We start from the raw sequence: 22,094 nt of genomic DNA, 5'->3' as shown, positions 1-22,094 counted from the left end.
TATCCTTTTTAGAAAAGGGACTTGCATGGTATTGAATGCATTTGTATGTGTTGCCATCGAAGATTAAGACAAGAGGATGGGGATGGGGCAGTGAGATATGTTTATGTGGTTTGATATTGACTTTAAAAAATAAGGTATACGAGCCTGTGGGAAAATAGTGTGAATGAACTTGATTACATAAATAGAGTTATTTGTATTATTAGATGGTTTCTTCTTTTTAAGTGGTAATAAACATATAGTTGAAATCCACATATATTTTCTCCTAGGAAACACTAAAGAACAGGTGCTTTTTATCCCCCAAGATTATGAAATAAAGACCTGACTACTTTATAGACCCAAATACGGATGAGTTTTCTGAATATGTGGTTTAAGATGTATCATTCACCACTCATGCACTTTTTGTTTTCTTGTGAATCTGAATGACACATTGAACCACGGAACTGTGCTTCTTTTCTTATCGTTTCCTGAAATCAGATGCAATTAAATGAAGAGCAAATATTATGCATGCATTTCCTTTTCCTCTGAATTTTGTTTGTTTTTTACTGTATTATAGGTATTAAGAAATTGGGGTTTCTAAAGTGACGATTTTGCTGGCTATGTGAATAAATAGAGACCTACTTTTTGACATTAATTTACAGAGTTATAAGAGCATTTAAAACACATTTTAATGCTTTTTGCTGAAAACTAGAAATAACGTCTTCCTATGATTTTATTTACTTATTCAACAAACATGTGAGGAACGCCTCCTACAAGCAGGTATCTTACTAAACACTGTGGATAAATTTTGAGAGCAGACAATCCTTTGCCTCAGTGTGTCTCAGGCAGACTTGTGGCCAAATAGTTAACATGGGACCCGACGAGCACAAAGCTGCATCGCTGCACATCCTCCGCTGCCATGGGGGGAAATGCTCCAGACGCTAATTCCATACAATGTGTATTTATTGAGCACATGCCAAGCACTCTGGTAGGTGCCAGGAGATACGCCTGTTGCTGCTTTCTTGACTTTTGCTCTTGGTTGTCTCCAAAGCATCAAACAGCTAACATCTCCAAATTGCAACTCCGTCTCAGCACCGCCCCCATCCTGCTTCCCCTCGTCTTTCTCATCTCTTTAAATGACTCCTCAAACCACCTAGTACTCAAGCCAGAACCTAGGGCTTATTCTTGACGTCTTCTTTCTCATGCACCACGTCTAACCCTCCATCTTTTCTGCAGTATGTCTGGAACCTTCCACTGCCCTCCGTTCCCACTGCCCGCACCCTCGTGACCACATCTCTTGCCAGTAGGATCCTTACGAGTCTCCTTTTTTATATTTTGCTTTCTCCCCAGTCCTTTTTCAAAACAATAGCCAGAGAGATCTTTCCAAAATCTAAATCAGATCATGTCACTTCTCAGTTCCAACTTTATTGACTTCCTATTGCAAGTGAAATAAAAATCAAATTATTTCCTGTGGCCCACCAGGGGCTGTGAGTTCGGGCCCCTGCCCACCTCACCAACGCCGTCTTCACCGCGTTCGAGCCACTGTGGCCTGTTTTCACTTCTCCCACTTCTCACCCCATGGCCTTGGCACGTGCTCTTTCCACGGCCTGGAATGCTCTTCTTCCCACCTTTAGCCAGTTGGTATCTTCTCATCATTTAGGGCTTAGCCTAAATATTACCTCCGCTGTGAGATCTCTCCTTCACCAGAGTCTGCTCTACAGGAGGATTTCTGTGACGTGTTTTATAACCTCCTGTTTTCCCCTCGTTGCACACGCCACAGTTTGTAATTATGTGTACGTTTGTAATTGAACCTGTATCATCACCGTCTCCGTGACTAGACCAGTGGCTCCCTTGGCACTGGAATCGTGTGTGTTCTCTTTTCCCCTCTATTCCCAGAGCTTAATGCAGTGCCTGGCACCCAGTGGGTCCTAAAGAGTTGTAAGAGAATCGTTTAAACACATAAAGATAGATGGACTTTTTAAATTTCTAAATCTTTAACGACAAATAAGAAAAATGTGGAAAATTAAGAAAACTATTTTCTACTTTTTAAAAAACCATTGGAACTATTTCGGGAAATGTGTATAGTTCAGTATACCTCACCAAAATATTCCCTTTTGGAAAGGGTGCAAGTTCTTAAAAATTAGCACGTGGTTATTGTGTGGTTTGGGGCTATTTTTAAAACAGTGATACATTTTTAAATGGAAATCCTGACATATAAAAACGAACTGCTCTTTTCATATATTTGGGGCTCAGTTCACTAGAATGTTTAAATTCTTGGCTGCACTCTTTAAACCTACTACAAAGATCACATTAGAATTCATTTTAATAGACATTGTAAGCACAGTATCCAATCTCATATGATCACGCTGGGCTCTTTTATTATGAGAATCACAGGAAGCAGAGCCTGAGGCTGCAGAACAGTCATGGGGCGTACCTAAGGCTGGGGACAGTGCCAACGCTATTGTTTATGGAATGTTCTCTCCACTTTTATCTGCGGTATGCAATTGGTATTGACTTTTGAGAAACTACTTCTTCGCCCTGATCTCCCAGCTGGAAAAAAACCTGTCGTAATGACATCTGGCTAGGAAAAAAGGGATCAAAGACGCATAAGGAAAGAAAATTATGAGACCTTATTTTATAAGTAGTTTCGGGCCTGTCTGTTAGATCTGTCAGAGAGAAGAGTGTCATACTTTTTCGAGGTCATCATCTTTTATCCCCGGGAAGAGCTCAGTGAGCTCCGAAAGTGTCTACCCTTTCTGCCATCAATTGCTAATGTGGAGTCTACTTAGCTCTTTAAGAAAATGTCTTTTCGACTTTAGAGATCTTTATGAATAAATACTACTCACCAAAATTAAGATAACATTTGTTTGTGGTAGTATCACTTTCCATTTATGTTTTGTTTCCTTCTTAAAGAGAAAGACAGTAAATTGGTTTTTTCCAACTTTTAGGGATATTACTTAAGGAGTTTTTAGACATTGTAAGGAAAAAGAAGGAAGCTCAACTATATCGGAATGAAATAAGACACATCTTCACAGCTTTTGACAGGCACTGTAAGTATCTTTAAAGTGTTTTGATATAAAAAATGGCTATCAAGGAACTGTGAATGGGAACATATACTCAGTAACTAAAATAATATACTTGGAAGGTTATTTTACTGTATTCATTAGCTATTACCTTAGATGTTGGTGTACATTTTTTTTTCTCCATCACAATCTTAAATTCTTGACATTTACGATGGGTGAAATAATATCTACAGTTATATAATTGTACAGTACTTATGATTTGCCTGCAATGTAATGGGGACAACAGAATGGCTGGCCATGCGGGGATATAGCTGAAGAGCTACTTATGGAAGTTTGGGAGACCATGAGGCCTTTTTTTCCGACTCCTCCTTTGACCCACACATAATTGGAGGAATTGTTTTCCCACGCTGGGGTGGCCCAGAGGAGTAGCTTCAGACCCCCTCCCCACAGAACACAGGGTTGAAAGACTTGTGGAGTCCAGGTTCAGTATTTTGGCTTCTGTAATGGTTTTCCTCTAAATAATAATATAGTTCTAATACCAAGCAAGAAAAAAATGTGAATTTTGAAGAATGAATTATTTTGGCAATTCACAAAGACTTGAAGCCTAATGCCATTGTTGCAGTGTCTGTCCCTTAGTTCCTTACCTGGGACTCAGGGAATCAGCAAATGATGGGGCTGGAAGAGACCTTCAGGAGCATCTGGGACTGTACTGAGGGAGAGTATTACTAGATTCTCAAATTCTTCCAATGAGACAATCTCAGATTACCTTATATGTAAAATCAATTATAAATTACTGCTTTTCTCCTAGTAATAGATTAAAGTCTCACTCATAATGTTATGGCTGAAATAGCAGTTCATGGGGCTGATAGAAGTGTGTGAATGTTATGTATTCTGCTTTCAAATAGATCGTGGATATTTAACTCTGGAAGATTTCAAAAAAGCATTTAAGCAGGTGGCTCCCAAGTTATCGGAAAGGATTATTCTCGAGGTATTCAGGTAAGGTGCCAAAATCTTTATGTATACCCACCCCTTGATTTACCATTTGCTTTTACAAGTTTTCAGTTTTATGGAGAACACTCATTTATGCTTATTTTTCACTAGTGAACATTTTCATCTCACAGCATATTGTCATGATCCAGGAGAGAATTTTATAGTTAGCTATTCGTCCATCCACACCTTGACAGTGGGCTCTAAAGTGGGTGGAGTGCTTGCATACTAGGAAGGTGGAAAAATCATTTGTTACTAGGGGTGGAGAGGAGCAGAAAGAAAGTAGAACTTCTTTGTGTATTTATGTATTGACCAAAAAACCCCCCGAAGCTTTATTAATATTTAACATGGATGCTGGTGTTCTCCCATGGTCTGTATTTCATCAGACATGGGTTACAAATGGTCCTTGAGTTGTCTGGAGAGTAGAGTTGGGTTGATCAGTGCTGGCCCCTCCTTCGTTTGTTTTCAAAGTTATAGACCCATGTTGCAGTTCACACACACCTGATAAAGTAGATTTAAAGATTATATTATGTTGTCTTTATAAACTATTTCTGACAAAATGGGCAAGTGGCTTAAAAGCAGTTTCCGTTAGGAAACTGCAGATTGAAAGTAGTAAGAATAGTGTAAGCACATGCTTGCAGAGAAAATTGCAGAGTTGCCTCTTCTCTGACTGCTAACATGAGTTCCTCATCAACCCTGTTACCAGGTGTGTTAATTAGGGTTTCGTACAGCAGTAAGAGCCAGAAAACCCAAAACAACAAAGCTCAAAAAAGAGAGCAATAAACACAGGAGAGTCCAGGGCTGATCTGATGGCAACACAGCTGTGAAGGACCCAGATTCCTCCCCTCCTGTTGTTTGGCTGCCTCAGCATCTGGCTTCTCCCTCTTGCTTCAAGGTGGCTCCCAAGGTTTCAGCCATCACACCCGAATTCCAGCTAGGTAGGCCGAAAGGGAGCAGAAGATATGCCCCTCCTTTTAAGGCTATCCATTATTTCTTCCTACATCCCAGTGACCAAAGCTTCGTTCCAAGGCCACGAATAGCTACAAGGGGGAGGTGGGTCTGGAAAATGTAGTCCCTGCTTTGGGCAGTCATGTGCACTCAAATGGAGTTTCTGATACTGGGGAAGAAGGAGAGAACAGATATTGGGGGACATCTGGCAGGTGTTCCCATGTGGATAAAAGTAATTTCATGAAATCTGACCGGAAGCCAGCCCTGCTCAGTAGAAGTTATCAAGCAGGTTATTTGAAATAAGAATCTGCACTCACTGTCGTTAACGGTGACATATATGAAATTCTTTTGCTGCATCATTTTCAAGCAGATTATTGAGCAAGCTATTGAAGAGCAAAGGAGTTCAAGCCAAGCGCAGACAAAGTGCCCGAGGACAGTATTACTTAGGTGATTCCAGAACATCAAGACCTTTAAAATATAGTAGCATCCTTGTGTACACTTTGTGATGAGAAGAGTAATGAAAGTCAATGTATTTCTACCACATGGTGGTTTTTCACAAAAAGAATTACTTCATTTTACTTTTACAAAAAGACACGTGTCAGTCTTCCCTGGTGGCACAGTGGTTAAGAATCCGCCTGCCAATGCAGGGGACACAGGTTCGAGCCCTGGTCCAGGAAGATCCCACATGCCGCGGAGCAACTAAGCCCGTGCGCCACAACTACTGAGCCTGTGCTCTAGAGCCCACGAGCCACAACTACTGAGCCTGCGCACCGCAACTACTGAAGCCGGCGTGCTTAGAGCCTGTGCTCCACAACAGGAGAAGCCACCGCAATGAGAAACCCATGCACCGCAACGAAGAGTAGCCCCCACTCACCGCAACTAGAGAAAGCCCGTGCACAGCAATGAAGACCTAATGCAGCCAAAAATAAATAAATTAAATAAATTAAAAAAAAAAAAAAAGGACAAGTGTCCAAATTTGCTGACCTTTTTGTGTTAAGTGGTTTCAGGAGATGCCCCCTTGTACCGCATGTGTAATTTTGAAAAATCCACTTAAATATAGCCGTTCAAGGTAGAAGCAGTCTTTTAACAGTGAGTGGAAAAGTAACCGCTTCTCAAAAGAAACCTACATTATTGGGAGAGCATTTTTGAAAATAGATATTTGGAAATGTGATTCTTTTTTAAAAAATGTGTACACCTATTGAAACCTTCATACCTGCACATTTAATAAGTTAAAAATGGAATGTTCTAATCTGGTGAAAAAAGTCGTACAAAGTTTCAGTGGTTTAAGAAAAAAAAAAGAAAATGGTCATGAAGAACCTAGGGGCAAGACGGGAATAAAGACACAGACCTACTAGAGAATGGACTTGAGAATATGGGGAGGGGGAAGGGTAAGCTGTGACAAAGTGAGAGAGTGGCATGGACATATATACACTACCAAACGTAAAATAGATAGCTAGTGGGAAGCAGCTGCATAGCACAGGGAGATCAGCTCGGTGCTCTGTGACCACCTAGAGGGGTGGGATAGGGAGGGTGGGAGGGAGGGAGGGAGACGCAAGAGGGAAGAGATATGGGGACATATGTATATGTATAACTGACTCACTTTGTTATAAAGCAGAAACTAACACACCATTGTAAAGCAATTATACTCCAATAAAGATGTTAAAAAAAATAATAAACAAGCAATTCCCAGACTATATCAGGTTGGGGATTAAAAAAAAAAAAAAAAAAAAGGTTATGGGTAAGCCTAACTGTGTAGTATATGTATAAAACATTTTTAAAAATTCAAGGGGCTTCCCTGGTGGCGCAGTGGTTGGGAGTCCGCCTGCCAATGCAGGGGACACGGGTTCGTGCCCCGTTCTGGGAAGATCCCACATGCCGCGGAGCGGCTAGGCCCGTGAGCCACAACTACTGAGCCTGCGCGTCTGGAGCCTGTGCTCTGCAACAAGAGAGGCCGCGATAGTGAGAGGCCCGCACACCGCGATGAAGAGTGGCCCCCGCTCGCTGCAACTGGAGAAAGCCCTTGCACAGAAACGAAGACCCAACACAGTCAAAAATAAATAAATAAATAAATATAAAAATTCAAAAAAAAAAAAGTTTCAGTGGTTTGAGAGTACAATTTTTAAAAGTATACAAATTCAATAGCTTTGATAAGTTTTCAAGAGCAACTAATTGGTATCAGGAGAGATGGAAATTTATTAGCTGAATTTCAATCAACAATACCAACAAAATAATTAAAAAAAAAAACCCTTAAGCTTTTTCGTTATCAGAGGATGGAATTAAAAACAAGGATTCGGTGTCATGATGCCGTTTTCCCATTTAGATCTACATACCTTTGTGAGGTATCTCTGACAGCCGTTAAGACCAAATAGTAAAACAAACTGAAATTGAAATTGCTCAATCACAAAGGATTCAACCGAGATGTTCAGAAATGATAAAGTACGTGAAATCACACTGTTCTTGTTAGATGTTATTAATATCTAGTGATGGCAAAAAGTCATTTGCCATTAATGAATAAAATATTTTTACCTTTAATTCCTTAGAAATTTCTGTATTATATTTTATAATGAACATAACATATTAATATTGTGGCACATGTCTGTATAATCTATACATAAATATATTCATATGCCCACAAATCTTGTACTTCCCAGGATTGCGATCAAAACAGTTTAGAGACTACTACAGTAAACAGCCAAACAAGGCATTTTAGCTAACTGAACATGCCCTGCTTAAAGTCTCATTTGTATTATTATTTATAGCACCACAATCCCTAAACCAGAATAAATGATGCATGATAAGAATTAAATGAAGTTGTGACACCAAAAGAGAGAAAAATATTTCCTCTGAGTGTAAATTGAAGTTGGCCAGAGAAACAGAGATGTCTAACTTCCACATGTCTCTGTTTCAGTGGTACAAATAATTTTCAAGAATAAGGAAAAGAAGGATTTCCCTGGCAGTCCAGTGGTTAAGACTCTGCGCTTCCACTGCAGGGGGCACGGGTTCGATCCCTGGTCGGGGAACTAAGATCCTGCATGCTGTGCGGCGTGGCCAAAAAAAAAAAAAAAAGAAAGAATAAGGAAAAGAAGAGCAGCTGCTGGGGCTGTTAGTGATGATGCAAATTACATAATGTTTCTAAGGTTAGACACTGTGTGAGACGCTTGAATAGCTTTGACTTAATTGAGCAGTGTGAATGGAGTTCATTCCCAGGTTCGCAGTTACTCAGAAGAAAGCTGATACATGAAGACCACTATAAAAAGGCAGCCAGAGAAGGAGACTTCCAATAAGACCAGAGTCAGCTGTGGTTTGAATGATGAAAGAAGTTTTCACAATCTTCAATTCTTAGATTGCCAGATTCTTCCCAAAGAAACTTCTAAGACCAAGAGTAGCCTCTTTCAGAAGGCTTGTGATACTTGCTCGTATCACACCTTCATTTTATAAGACAAACCAACCAACCACAACAATAAAACCAGCTAAACACCCAAAACAAACCTTCCAGAAAGACAGACTTGAGGCATAAGGCGTCAAAGAATCATTTCATCTTGTAACTTGATGGAAACACTGGAGTATCATTCATTAAATCTGAGGGCTTTACAAGAAGTAAATGAGATATGTTTATAAAGTTTGTGAATTGTTGCCTAACTACTCTGGTGGTGTTTACTTTTAGCGATTTTTTCATGAATAAAAGCAACGTGGTTTTTAAAAAATACGTATATTGTCAGTGTTCGTAATATTCATAACCTGTTCTGCTATCATAACCTTTTTTAGAAAATCTTAGTTCTGTAGTTAAATGGACTCAAAGCTCACCTCCAGGCTTTGTGCTATAGTTTCTGCTAAGCTGAAGTCTATCCTCTAGGTAGGGATCATAACTATATTCCCTGGTGTCTTCCATGTTCAGCAATGTTTATCTGAGCCATTGTCCTTGAATAAAAACATATAATAGATAGAACATTAACATTTTAAAAAAATTAATTAATTTAGGGGCTTCCCTGGTGACAAAGTGGTTAGGAATCCACCTGCCAATGGAGGGGACACGGGTTCGAGCCCTGGTCTGGGAAGATCCTACATGCTGCAAAGAAACTAAGCCCACGAGCCACAACTGCTGAAGCCTGAGTGCCTAGAGGCCTTGCTCCGCAACAAGCGAAGCCACTGCAAGGAAAAGCCCGCGCACCACAGCAAAGAGTAGCCACCGCTCACCGAAACTAGAGAAAGCCCGTGCACAGCAATGAAGACCCAACGTAGCCAAAAATAAATTCTTTTTTATTTGTGGCGTGTGGGCTCAGTAGTTGTGGCTCGTGGGCTTAGTTGCTCCGCGGCCTGTGGGGTCTTCCCAGACCAGGGCTCGAAGCTGTGTCCCCTGCATTGGCAGTAGGATTCTCAACCACTGTGCCACCAGGGAAGTCCAAACATTAACATCTTTGAATCACATTCTTTTTCTTTGAAAATGCTGATTGTGCTTTTGTTGGAAGTCCTTTTAAATTGTTTAATTTCTATTTCTTTTGCTCAAATTGTTCACCGTGTTTCTCAGTATAATTTCAGCAGTGTCTGTTCTCCTTTGTGCTGTGTCCAATGTGGCTTTTTTGTTGTTGTTGTTATGGGTTTTTTTTAAAATATCTTCATTGGAGTATAATTGCTTTACAATGGTGTGTTAGTTTCTGCTGTATAACAAAGTGAATCAGCTATACATATACATGTATTCCCATATCCCCTCCCTCTTGCGTCTCCCTCCCACCCTCCATATCCCACCCCTCTAGGTGGTCACAAAGCACCGAGCTGATCTCCCTGTGCTATGCGGCTGCTTCCCACTAGCTATCTATTTTACATTTGGTAGTGTATATATGTCCATGCTACTCTCTCACTTCATCCCAGCTTACCCTTCCCCCTCCCTGTGTCCTCAATCCATTCTCTACATCTGCATCTTTATTCCTGTCCTGCCCCTATGTTCATCAGAACCATTTTTTTTTTTTTAGATTCCATATATATGTGTTTGCATACGATATTTGTTTTTCTCTTTCTGACTTACTTCACTCTGTATGACGGACTCTAGGTCCATCCACCTCACTACAAATAACTCAGTTTTGTTTCTTTTTATGGCTGAGTAATATTCCACTGTATATATGTGCCACATCTTCTTTATCCGTTCATCTGTCGATGGACACTTAGGTTGCTTCTGTGTCCTGACTATTGTAAATAGTGCTACAGTGAACATTGTGGTACATGTCTCTTTTTGAATTATGGTTTTCTCAGGGTATATGCCCAGTAGTGGGATTGCTGGGTCATACGGTAGTTCTACTTTTAGTTTTTTTTTTTTTGAAATTTCATGTAATGTCTGAAACATTTATATTAACATATTTCCATACATATTTCCATACAAATACAAATATAAGATTTTTAGAAATTTCATGTAATGTCTGAAACATTTATATTAACATATTTCCATACAAATAACCCAATGAAAGTTTAGTATTAGTTGTTTTGTTGGTTTTTTTATACTGCAGGTTCTTATTAGGCATCAGTTTTATACACATCAGTGTATACATGTCAATCCCAATCGCCCAATTCAGCACACCACCATCCCCACCTCATTGCAGTTTTCCCCCCTTGGTGTCCATATGTCCATTCTCTACATCTGTGTCTCAACTTCTGCCCTGCAATCTGGCTCATCTATACCATTTTTCTAGGTTCCACATACATGCATTAATATATGATATTTGTTTTTCTCTTTCTGACTTACTTCACTCTGTATGACAGTCTCTAGATCCATCCACTTCTCAACAAATGGCTCAATTTCGTTCCTTTTTATGGCTGAGTAATATTCCATTGTATATATGTACCACAACTTCTTTATCCATTCGTCTGTTGATGGGCATTTAGGTTGCTTCCATGACCTGGCTATTGTAAATAGTGCTGCAATGAACATTCTGGTGCACGTGTCTTTTTGAATTACGGTCTTCTCTGGGTATATGCCCAGTAGTGGGATTGCTGGGTCATATGGTAATTCTATTTTTAGTTTTTTAAGGAACCTCCGTACTGTTCTCCATAGTGGCTGAATCAATTTACATTCCCACCAACAGTGCAAGAGGGTTCCCTTTTCTCCACACAGTCTCCCACATTTATTGTTTGTAGATTTTTTGATGATGGCCATTCTGACTGGTGTGAGGTGATACCTCATTGTAGTTTTGATTTTCATGTCTCTAATGATTAGTGATGTTGAGCATCCTTTCATGTGTTTGTTGGCAATCTGTATATCTTCTTTGGAGAAATGTCTTTAGGTCTTCTGCCCATTGTTGGATTAGGTTGTTTGTTTTTTTTGATACTGAGCTGCAGGAGCTGGTTGTAAATTTTGGAGATTAATCCTTTGTCAGTTGCTTCATTTCCAAATATTTTCTCCCATTCTGAGGGTTGTCTTTTGGTCTTGTTTATGGTTTCCTTTGCTGTGCAAACGCTTTTAAGTTTCATTATGTCCCATTTGTTTGTGTTTTTATTTCCATTTCTCTAGGAGGTGGGTCAAAAAGGATCTTGCTGTGATTCATGTCTAAGAGTGTTCTTTCTATGTTTTTCTCTGAGAGTTTTATTGTGTCTGGTCTTATATTTAGGTCTTTAATGCATTTTGAGCTTATTTTTGTGTATGGTATTAGGAAGTGTTCTAATATCATTCTTTTACATGTAGCTGTCCAGTTTTCCCAGCACCACTTATTGAAGAGGCTGTCTTTTCTCCATTGTATATTTTTGCCTCCTTTATCAAAGATAAGGTTACCATAGGTGCGTGGGTTTATCTCTGGGCTTTCTATCCTGTTCCATTGATCTGTATTTCTGTTTTTGTGCCAGTACCATATTGTCTTGATTACTGTAGCTTTGTAGTATAGTCTGAAGTCTGGGAGCTGATTCCTCCAGCTCCGTTTTTCTTTCTCAAGATTGCTTTGGCTATTCGGGGTCTTTTGTGTTTCCATACAAATTGTGAAATTTTTTGTTCTAGTTCTGTGAAAAATGCCATTGGTAGTCTGGTAGGGATTGCATTGAATCTGTAGATTGCTTTGGGTAGTATAGTCATTTTCACAATGTTGATTCTCCCAATCCAAGAACATGGTATCTCTCTCCATTTGTTTGTATCATCTTTAATTTCTTTCATCAGTGTCTTATAGTTTTCTGCATACAGGTCTTTTGTCTCCTTAGGTAGGTTTATTCTTAGGTATTTTATTCTTTTTGTTGCAGTGGTAAATGGGAGTGTTTCCTTAATTTCTCTTTCAGATTTTTCATCATTAATGTATAGGAATGCAAGAGATTTCTGTGCATTAATTTTGTATCCTGCTACTTTACCAAATTCACTGATTAGCTCTAGTAGTTTTCTGGTAGCATCTTTAGGATTCTCTATGTATAGTATCATGTCATCTACAGCTTACTTCTTCTTTTCCGATTTGGACTCCTTTTATTTCTTTTTCTTCTCTGATTGCTGTGGCTAAAACTTCCAAAACTATGTTGAGTAACAGTGGTGAGAGTGGGCAACCTTGTCTTCTTCCTGATCTTAGTGGAAATGGTTTCAGTTTTTCACCACTGAGAATGATGTTGGCTGTGGGTTTGTCAAATATGGCCTTTATTATGTTGAGGTAAGTTCTCTCTAGGCCTACTTTCTAGAGCGTTTTTACCATAAATCAGTGTTGAATTTTGTTGAAAGCTTTTTCTGCATCTATTGAGATGACCATATGGTTTTTATCCTTCAATTTGTTAATATGGTGTATCACACTGATTAATTTGCGTATATTGAAGAACCCTTGCATTCCTTGCATAAACCCCACTTGATCATGGTATATGATCCTTTTAATGTGCTGTTGGATTCTGTTTGCTAGTATTTTGTTGAGGATTTTTGCATCTATGTTCATCAGTGATACTGGCCTGTAGTTTTCGTTTTTTGTGACATCTTTGTCTGGTTTTGGTATCAGGGTAATGGTGGCCTCATAGAATGAGTTTGGGAGTGTTCCTCCCTCTGCTATCTTTTGGAAGAGGTTGAGAAGAGCAGGTGTTAGCTCTTCTCTAAATGTCTGATAGAATTCGCCTGTGAGGCCATCTGGTCCTGGGCTTTTGTTTGTTGGAAGATTTTTAATCACAGTTTCAATTTCAGTGCTTGTGATTGATCTGTTTATATTTTCTATTTCTTCCTGGTTCAGTCTCGGAAGGTTGTGCTTTTCTAAGAATTTGTCCATTTCTTCCAGGTTGTCCACTTTATTGGCATGTGGTTGCTTGTAGTAATCTCTCATGATCCTTTGTATTTCTGCAGTGTCAGTTGTTACTTCTCCTTTTTCATTTCTAATTCTATTGATTTGAGTCTTCTCCCTTTTTTTCTTGATGAGTCTGGCTAATGGTTTATCAATTTTGTTTATCTTCTCAAAGAACCAACTTGTAGTTTTATTGATCTTTGCTATCGTTTCATTTCTCTTTCATTTATTTCTGATCTGATCTTTATGATTTCTTTCCGTCTGCTAACTTTGGGGGTTTTTTGTTCTTCTTTCTCTAATTGCTTTAGGTGTAAGGTTAGGTTGTTTATTTGAGATGTTTCTTGTTTCTTGAAGTAGGATTGTATTGCTATAAACTTCCCTCTTAGAACTGCTTTTGCTGCATTCTGTAGGTTTTGGGTCATCATGTTTTCACTGTCATTTGTTTCTAGGTATTTTTTGATTTCCTCTTTGATTTCTTCAGTGATCTCTTGGTTATTTAGTAGTGTATTGTTTAGCCTCCTTGTGTTTGTAGTTTTTACACATACTTTCCTGTAATTGATATCTAGTCTCATAGCGTTGTGGTTGGAAAAGATGCTTGATATGATTTCAATTTTCTTAAATTTACCAAGGCTTGATTTTTGTCCCAAGATATGATCTGTCCTGGAGAATGTTCCATGAGCACTTGAGAAGAAAGTGTATTCTGTTGTTTTTGGATGGAATGTCCTATAAATATCAATTAAGTCCATCTTGCTTAATGTGTCATTTAAAGCTTGTGTTTCCTTATTTATTTTCATTTTGGATGATCTGTCCATTGGTGAAAGTGGGGTGTTAAAGTCTTCAAGTATTATTGTGTTACTGTTGATTTCCCCTTTTATGGCTGTTAGCATTTGCCTTAAGGTTTGAGGCAAATGCTCCTACGTTGGGTGTGTAAATATTTCCAATTGTTATATCTTCTTGATTTGATCCCTTGATCATTATGTAGTGTCCTTCTTTGTCTCTTGTAATAGTCTTTATTTTAAAGTCTGTTTTGTCTGATATGAGAATTGCTACTCCAGCTTTCTTTTGATTTCCTTTTGCATGGAATATCTTTTTCCATCCCCTCACTTTCAGTCTGTATATGTCCCTAGGTCTGAAGTGGGTCTCTTGTAGACAGCATATATACGGGTCTTGTTTTTGTATCCATTCAGCCAGGCTATGTCCTTTGGTTGGAGCATTTAATCCATTTACATTCAAGGTAATTATCAATATACATGTTCCTATTACCATTTTCTTAATTGTTTTGGGTTTGTTATTGTAGGTCTTTTCCTTCTCTCGTGTTTCCTGCCTAGAGAAGTTCCTTTAGCATTTGTTGTAAAGCTGGTTTGGTGGTGCTGAATTCTCTTAGCTTTTGCTTGTCTGTAAAGGTTTTAATTTCTCTGTTGAATCTCAGTGAGATCCTTGCTGAGTAGAGTTATCTTGGTTTTAGGTTTTTCCCTTTTATCACTTTAAATATGTCTTGCCACTCCCTTCTGGCTTGTAGTTTCTGCTGAAAGATCAGCTGTTAACCTTATGCAATTCCCTTGTATGTTATTTGTTGCTTATCCCTTGCTGCTTTTAATATTTTTTCTTTGTATTTAATTTTTGATAGTTTGATTAATACGTGTCTTGGCATGTTTCTCCTTGGATTTATTCTGTATGGGACTCTCTGTGCTTCCTGGAGTTGATTGACTATTTCCTTTCCCATGTTAGGGAAGTTTTCAACTATAATCTCTTCAGATATTTTCTCAGACCCTTTCTTTATCTCTTCTTCTTCTGGGACTCCTATAATTCAAATGTTGGTATGTTTAATGTTGTCCCAGAGATCTCTGAGACTGTCCTCAATTGTTTTCATTCTTTTTTCTTTATTTTGCTTTGCGGTAGTTATTTCCAATATTTTATCTTCCAGGTCACTTATCCATTCTTTTGCCTCATTTATTCTGCTATTGATTCCTTCTAGAGAATTTTTAATTTCATTTATTGTGTTGTTCATCATTGTTTGTTTGCTCTTTAGTTCTTCTGGGTCCTTGTTAAATGTTTCTTGTAGTTTCTCCATTCTGTTTGCAAGATTTTGGATCATCTTTACTATCATTACTCTGAATTATTTTTCAGCTGGCTGCCTATTTCCTCTTCATTTGTCTGGTCTGGTGGGTTTTTGCCTTGCTCCTGCATCTGCTGTGTGTTTCTCTGTGTTCTCATTTTGCTTAACTTACTGTGTTTGGGGATCTCCTTTTTGCAGGCTACAGGTTCGTAGTTCCCGTTGTTTTTGGTGTCTGCCCCCAGTGGGTAAGGTTGGTTCAGGGGCTTGTGTAGGCTTCCTGGTAGAGGGGACCGGTGCCTGTGTTCTGGTGGGTGGGGCTGGATCTCGTCTTTCTGGTGGGCACGGCTGCATCCGGTGGTGTGTTTTGGGGTGTCTGTGAAGTTAGTATGGTTTTAGGCAGCCTCTCTGCTAATGGGTGGGGTTGTGTTCCTGTCTTGCTAGTTGTTTGGCATGGGGTGTCCAGCACTGGAGCTTGCTGGCCGTTGAGTGGAGCTGGGTCTTAGCGTTGAGACGGAGATCTCTGGGAGAGCTCTTGCCGATTGATATTATGTGGGGCCTGGAGGTCTCTGGTGGTCCAGTGTCCTGAACTCAGCTCTCCCACCTCACAGGCTCAGGCCTGACACCAGGCAGGAGCACCAAGACCTTTTTCGGAAGTCTGAGGTCTTCTGCTAGCGTTCAATAGGTGTTCTGTAGGAGTTGTTCCACCTGTAGATGTATTTTTGATGTATTTGTGGGGAGGAAGGTGATCTCCACGTCTTACTCCTCCGCCATCTTGAAGCACTCCCTCTGTTATGGTTTTATTTTCTCCTTACGTTTCTTTCTTGAGCTATATCTACTGATGTTTCATTTCATTTTGTTATTTTGCTGTATCTTGTTATTTTATAGTATCTCCCCAAAGCCTTTCTGTATCTACTTTCGTCTCTCATTTTATGGAGGTGTTTGCTTTATTGGGGCAAGTAGTTTTTGAGGTTTTATTTTTAATGGTTGATTGCTTGGGGGCTGCTAATTATAGCTTTTTTCATGTAAATTAAGAAAGCAAGTTTTCTACCGAGGGATGGGTTTTGAGGAATGTTTCTTTCTTAAACGAAGAGGTGATATCTTATGTAAAAAACAAAAATTGGTACTACTTTATATTACCTCTAAAGATATTTTAAAAAAGGCTTAATGTTTTTAAATTTTGAGATTCCTTTCAGTGTTTAAAACTTACAACGTTGCTTTCCACTTAGAGCTGATAATCATGACTTGTGTACCTGTGCACTAAAATAACTGAAGCTAATAAATATCATGGATGACGTTTCATTATTATTAAGAAATTCTCAGGAAATTCTATTCTTGAAGAACTTTCTCTTTTTTTGTCCTACCCACTACAAATGGCAGAAGTTTAAGAGGTACGAGAACTGAGTAGCACTGTTTGTCCAGTGGAATGAATCTGAGCTAACAGGCTGTTTCTAGCACTGAACGTTTAAAACAAAAAACATCTTTTCTTCTTTAATACTAATGGAACATAATAAAAACCTTGTAGTACTTTTTTATTTTCTTAAACATTCAAAAATCTTTAGTGAATCTAAAAAGTAGTTAAAAGTGTTTAACCTGGCTCTCCAACATCTGGCCCGCTTCCCAAACTCATCTTTCATTCATCGTCCCAAATTCCTGTATTTCCCTTTGCATAATGCTTGTTCCTTTGAATACGTGATGTGTATTTATACTGCATTCTGTTGCTCTTGCCAGCAATGCTTTTCTCTACTTCTTACCTGTCCAAATTAGACCTATCTTTCAAGGTCCTGCTCAATAAACACACACAAAAAAGTCTTTTTTTCTTTACATTGAACAGCCTTTTCTCCTTTCTCTGAAATTTAATAGTACTATGGTTGTGTAATTTTTTCAATCATCTACTCAATAAACAAAAATACAGTGTTTACGATTATCTCCATAAAATACTACAAGCTCTTTGAGGTTACAAATTTATCTGTAACTTTCACCGTTCTCAGCATGTTGCCTTATGCATTCTAGTTACTTAATAATTGTTGGTCCATTGTCACTTACTCCAAATATCCAGTAACAGTAAAATCCTCACTTATAATTTTCTTATGGTTTTAATTTCTTATAATCTAGGCAAGAATCCTTTAAAATGCAATCAGGAGCTTTCTAACCACATGTGGCTTTGCCTTCTATTTTTCTCATTCTACATGTGATTTTTATGAATTAATCTCTGACGGCCTCTCTTTGTTTTTTTCTTTTAGAGACATTTTCAGTTCATGATTTAACCCCAGCTATTGTCAGGGAGCTGGCTTAATGTGCTCTCTTGACTTCGCCCACCGTCAGCACCCTGTGGTATTTCTGGCTGGTGTTTTTCTCTGTGTGGGTATGTTTGCGTCTCCATGCCTAGGAGCCTTCTCCATCTCATTGTAAGCGCTGAGATTTGCACTTTCTTACTGCCTGTCAATTGGCAAAAAGCTCTGGGTAGCTGCTTCTGCTTTCCAGCCATATGAAATGAAACATGGGTGTGCAGAAGGCCCACCAGTGTCCAAGACTCTGAGTGCAGGTGGATTGCCAGATAGTAATGTAATGCGGAAATACTGACATACCAAAATGCTCTCCAGTCAGAACTGGAGACATTTAAAGTGATATCTGATATTTTTGGTCTAAGAATCTCATTCTTCGTATTACATGGGGATGGTCAAAAAACATAGAATATCTAACTCTCCTTTTGGGATTATTAAAAATTAGTTGAGAATAAGAGCATCATGACTTGTTGGATAGTATATTTTCATTGCCAGAGTGTCAGTGGTGTAGGGGCTTAAGAATGCAATTTTAAAAGGGAGTTATGGGTACCCTCTTGATAGAAAGATCACATATGCCTTTTATCACAGCTATTGTGGGGGAAAGGGGCCTCATGAGCTTGGGTAACGTGAAGTAACATGTTAATGGAAGAGTCTTTTAGAACCAAGGAGCCCAGAGGAAAGTGATATAAGATAGAATGTATTTTTTCAGATCATTTGCATCTCTTTTGAAGTGTTATTCTTCACTGTGCTCTTTAGCTTCTTATAATTCCTTTCGGCTGGCAGCCAACTTGTTGCATATCATTGTCTTGGACAGTCTCTAACTGGAGAAAGTTTCCCAATCATTATTCTGTGCTTCAGAATGATCATCTTATAAATGTAGTCAGGTGACCTCACCAAGATCGCAGTTATTATAGTGAGTACCTACTTTGGGGAATATGATTGTTGATCTGTAAGTATCTACATGCTTCTGTGTATAGAAAAGTATAAAAGAGACTAGAAATTGTATCTGATTCTTTGTGACTATAGGTAGATAGCTGTTACCAGCTGTACCTAGTGAGTGTAGTGACCAAATAAGTAGATTTCTTGAGTTTCCAATTTTTATTTCGTCAATTTTTGTATCTTCCCTGCAATGACAATGCCTTGGTTTTTATTTCAGTGTTTATGTTTCAAAATTTTATTGTCAGAGATTCCCATTTCTGTTTATTTTCTTGCATGTGATCACTGAATGGGGAATATGAATATGTGTAAGCTTTTCAAACTGACCTCAGAATTTCTCCTCTCTGGGGACTACTTTCACATGTAATATGTTAAATACAACTGTACTTTAAAAATCCAGCTATAGAAATAATTATATGCTAATCATTTTAAGAAAATGTCAGTTTTTCAGAGGGTTCTTGACTGATTTTGCTCCATGAACGAAAATATATCCTTGCATTTGAGGATGGTCTTTTTTTACCGGTATAAATTTTAGAATTGGTGTTGCAGGAATTGAAGCTCAGAAACTGGACCAGAAAACAAGTAGAGAAGAATAATGACTTCATTACATAGATTTTCAAACAGAATGTGTTATTTTGGTTTCTTCAGTTAAGCTAATTAGTTCCTGTTAACAAGGATGTATTATTTGATTGGAAGAAATATTTAATCTCTTTCACATTCCAGATGTCCAGATTTTGTAGTCTTTTCTTAGGTTAAACCCATCCAGATGCAAATTCTATTCCTCCTTCAAGGCCCAGCTTTTAAAAAAAATATTTCTTATCTTGAAAGCTGGCCCTACCCTACACCCTACCCAACCCCTCTCTACCCCAAAAAGGACCTTGTCTCCTCCTTCTGCTTGAAACTCCTAATCTGTCATAAATATCTTTCTTCTTTATGCTTATACATAGGTATTTGCATACATCAATTATTTCTAGTTTTAGAACGTGAGCTTAATATAAACAGGCACAAGTGGGATATTTATGGGAGTACAGAACTCCCGTAGCACAGTTTTGTACGTGTCAAGTAAGTGACTGAATTTTATATAAATGAATGGCTTATGTAGCGAACAGGCTTTCACCAAAACCTCTCAGGCCTGCACTCTCCTCATCTCAGACATGAGGGGATTGTGCTTCTTCTTGTTCCAGAACCGACTGGTGGGGTTATCTATCATGGAGGGTGGCATGGCAGTCTCCTTGATTTTCTCTGCGTCTCCCAGATAATATTCAGAATCCACCACCATGTGAATACAGATGTGATCTGTCAGTGTGACAAAGACTGCTCTCAAGAGAAAATTACTGGGCTGACAGCTCTCCAACCCTGGGTTTAGTTTTTGAGATGTCACTATAACAAGTGTTATGGTCAACGTTTCCAATTCCTCATCTACATATATGGTAGAATACACTGTTCTCGCTGTAATAGCATGAGGACTATTTTTCTTTTAATCCAGCTGTCACATAAGAAAGTGCTGCCATGGTTTCTTTCTTGTGGCCAAATGTTGCTAACCCTTTCAGTCATCCTTGAAGTTAGCGATAGGCGCACATCATGCATGTATTCATGCCATTTGCCTTTGTAGAAGGAGGAATGTGTTTCTTACATTTTTCTTTGGTAGTCGATAGCTAACTTCTGGGTGGAAATTTTGATAATACTGTGTGTTGTATTTATAAAATAAGAAAAACTTGTATTTAATAAAAGAAATTTTTATTTTATAGGAGATAATTAAATCAACATTGTTTTAAGATGTCACCAAAAAAAAATAGGCTCAGCATTAAGAGTTTCACTACAAAGTTTCAGTTGTCCCCCTTAGATATAGCTTAAAAAATGAAGTCCAAGGGCTTCTAATGCTATGTTTTTATCTATGGCATACCGACCTATGAGTTTGTGACCTCACGTCTAGCCATCTTGTCTACCGTCCTCCTACCCGTGCATTCTCTTCCATCAGGCTACCTTGAAGAGATACATCCTTGTCATTCAAAGCTCCAGAGACCAGCAGCATCAGCATTAGGGAACTTGTTAGCAGTGATTAGCAATGCCTGATCTCAGGCCTCACTCCAAACGTACTGAGTCAAATGTGTTTAATGTGATCCCTGGGTGATCCATATGCACTTATTAAAGTTTGAAAATCACTGGTCCACCCTCCTCGTTCAATTTTGGATAATGAGAGTAAATTAGCATTACTTTTTAATGTTACCTCTTGACTTCAGTAACTTTTCATCCCCTGCCAGATAACGCCCAGACTCCTTAGCCTGACATACAAGGCCCCTCCACACACAGACCTGGCGTGCCCAGATCAAAGATTCTAATCCACTGTTCTGATTTACTTGCTGTGTTCTGATCCTATCTCATTTCTCTTCCATTGCCCTCTCACCTCCTCTCCTGACTTCCCCATCCACATATCTACTGGTATCCATTCCTTTGAACTTAGCTGAACTCTCTCTTCTAGGGAGCCTTCCCTGATCACTCCAGCTCACAAAATTTCCTTTTTCTTCCTTAGAACTTCTGTAGCACTTGCGAGAGTATTGCATCTAATAATAGTAACCACAGTAACACTGGCAACTGACATTTGCTGAGTATTTACTGTGTACCGCACCCTGGTCTGAAGGAGTCTTCTTAGGAACCTCCTGGGTTAGGCTCTGTCTGTCCCCATTTTACAGATGAGGACAAAGCTTGGAGAGGTCAGAGGACTTGCTTGATGCTGCTGCCTGCTGAGTAACAGAATGAAGATTTGCTTGTGCTCTTAATCACTGTAATATTCCCTTCTCACTTCTTCTAACAGCATGGATGTCCTGAGAGTAGGAACCAGGCATGCTTTTGCATCCCCACAATGCCTGCCATAAACCTAAGTAAGGCATGTTCACTCTGCCTGGAAGTGTTCTTGGTAAACCAGTTGCACAATTATATAGCTTTTCCCTGTTCATGTGAATTGGTTTGGTTTCGATTGTTACATTTGAGATTTCATTTGATTATCTGCACATAAATGAAAGGAACTATTTACAAAAATGTACAAAAGGAAACTGATACAGCCTTTTATTACATGAAACGGTAGCAGGCATTCCAGATCACGTTGCTTTGATAGGAACCCTTGTGTTTTGCGTGTTGCCTTTGGAATTATATCACAATAGCGAAAGATTTTGCCAAATCAACTGGAAAAGCAAAAAATGTTTAAAATTGACCAATGAGGTTTCATCACTTTAGCTGGGGTGGGAGTGCTAAGCTGAACTTACGATTGTCTTCTTTACAAGGGAGGATTATGCTTTGATTCACTTGTAAGACCCTTTTGATCAGTTGTTGTGAGTTTAGCATCATCTTTTACCATTTCCAGCTTGTCAGTATTGTCTGCTCATCTTCCCTCCTTGGTTGCAACCTGCTGCTGGAGAAGATCAGGGCCAAGTAGGAATTCAGTGCACTACAGGCTTCGAGTGGCATCTCTTTCTTCCTGCGCTTTCCCTCACCCTGCCTGTCCCTGTTCCTAAGCTGACCCCAGGAGAGGCGGAACAGGCACTAATACTGTTAACCGTAACTTTCCCGCCCCTCCCTCCTGCCTGTCGCTCACCTTTCCCTTCCCTCCCCCCAAAAGGACCAAGAATGGTACAATCTCAGGACTGGTTCCTAGTGGCTAAACATGGCTGCTGGACCCTCACGT

The 22,094-nt window shown here is 39.1% G+C and overlaps 1 protein-coding gene across 40 annotated transcripts in view; it reads left to right on the top strand.

Moving 5' to 3' along the window:
• The window catches only part of LOC103015693 (EF-hand calcium-binding domain-containing protein 11-like), a 229,134-nt gene that overhangs the window by 14,213 nt on the left and 192,827 nt on the right, over positions 1–22,094 (top strand). For 26 of the 40 annotated variants that reach the window (XM_057542735.1, XM_057542734.1, XM_057542740.1 and 23 more), the window contains exons 4-5: positions 2,925–3,026; positions 3,905–3,995. In XM_057542735.1, coding sequence (XP_057398718.1) covers positions 2,925–3,026; positions 3,905–3,995 — 193 coding nt within the window. Of the gene's footprint in view, positions 1–2,924; positions 3,027–3,904; positions 3,997–4,692; positions 4,721–5,301; positions 5,895–7,842; positions 8,870–21,227; positions 21,304–22,094 lie in introns of those variants that run through there. The other 14 variants (XM_057542743.1, XM_057542758.1, XM_057542760.1 and 11 more) reach the window with 13 other exon arrangements.

Source organism: Balaenoptera acutorostrata, chromosome 3 (genome assembly GCF_949987535.1).
Source record: "Balaenoptera acutorostrata chromosome 3, mBalAcu1.1, whole genome shotgun sequence".
NCBI classification, from domain to species: Eukaryota; Metazoa; Chordata; class Mammalia; order Artiodactyla; family Balaenopteridae; genus Balaenoptera; species Balaenoptera acutorostrata.
Note: the sequence above shows the minus strand (reverse complement) of the source record. Positions and strands in the feature narration are given on the sequence as shown.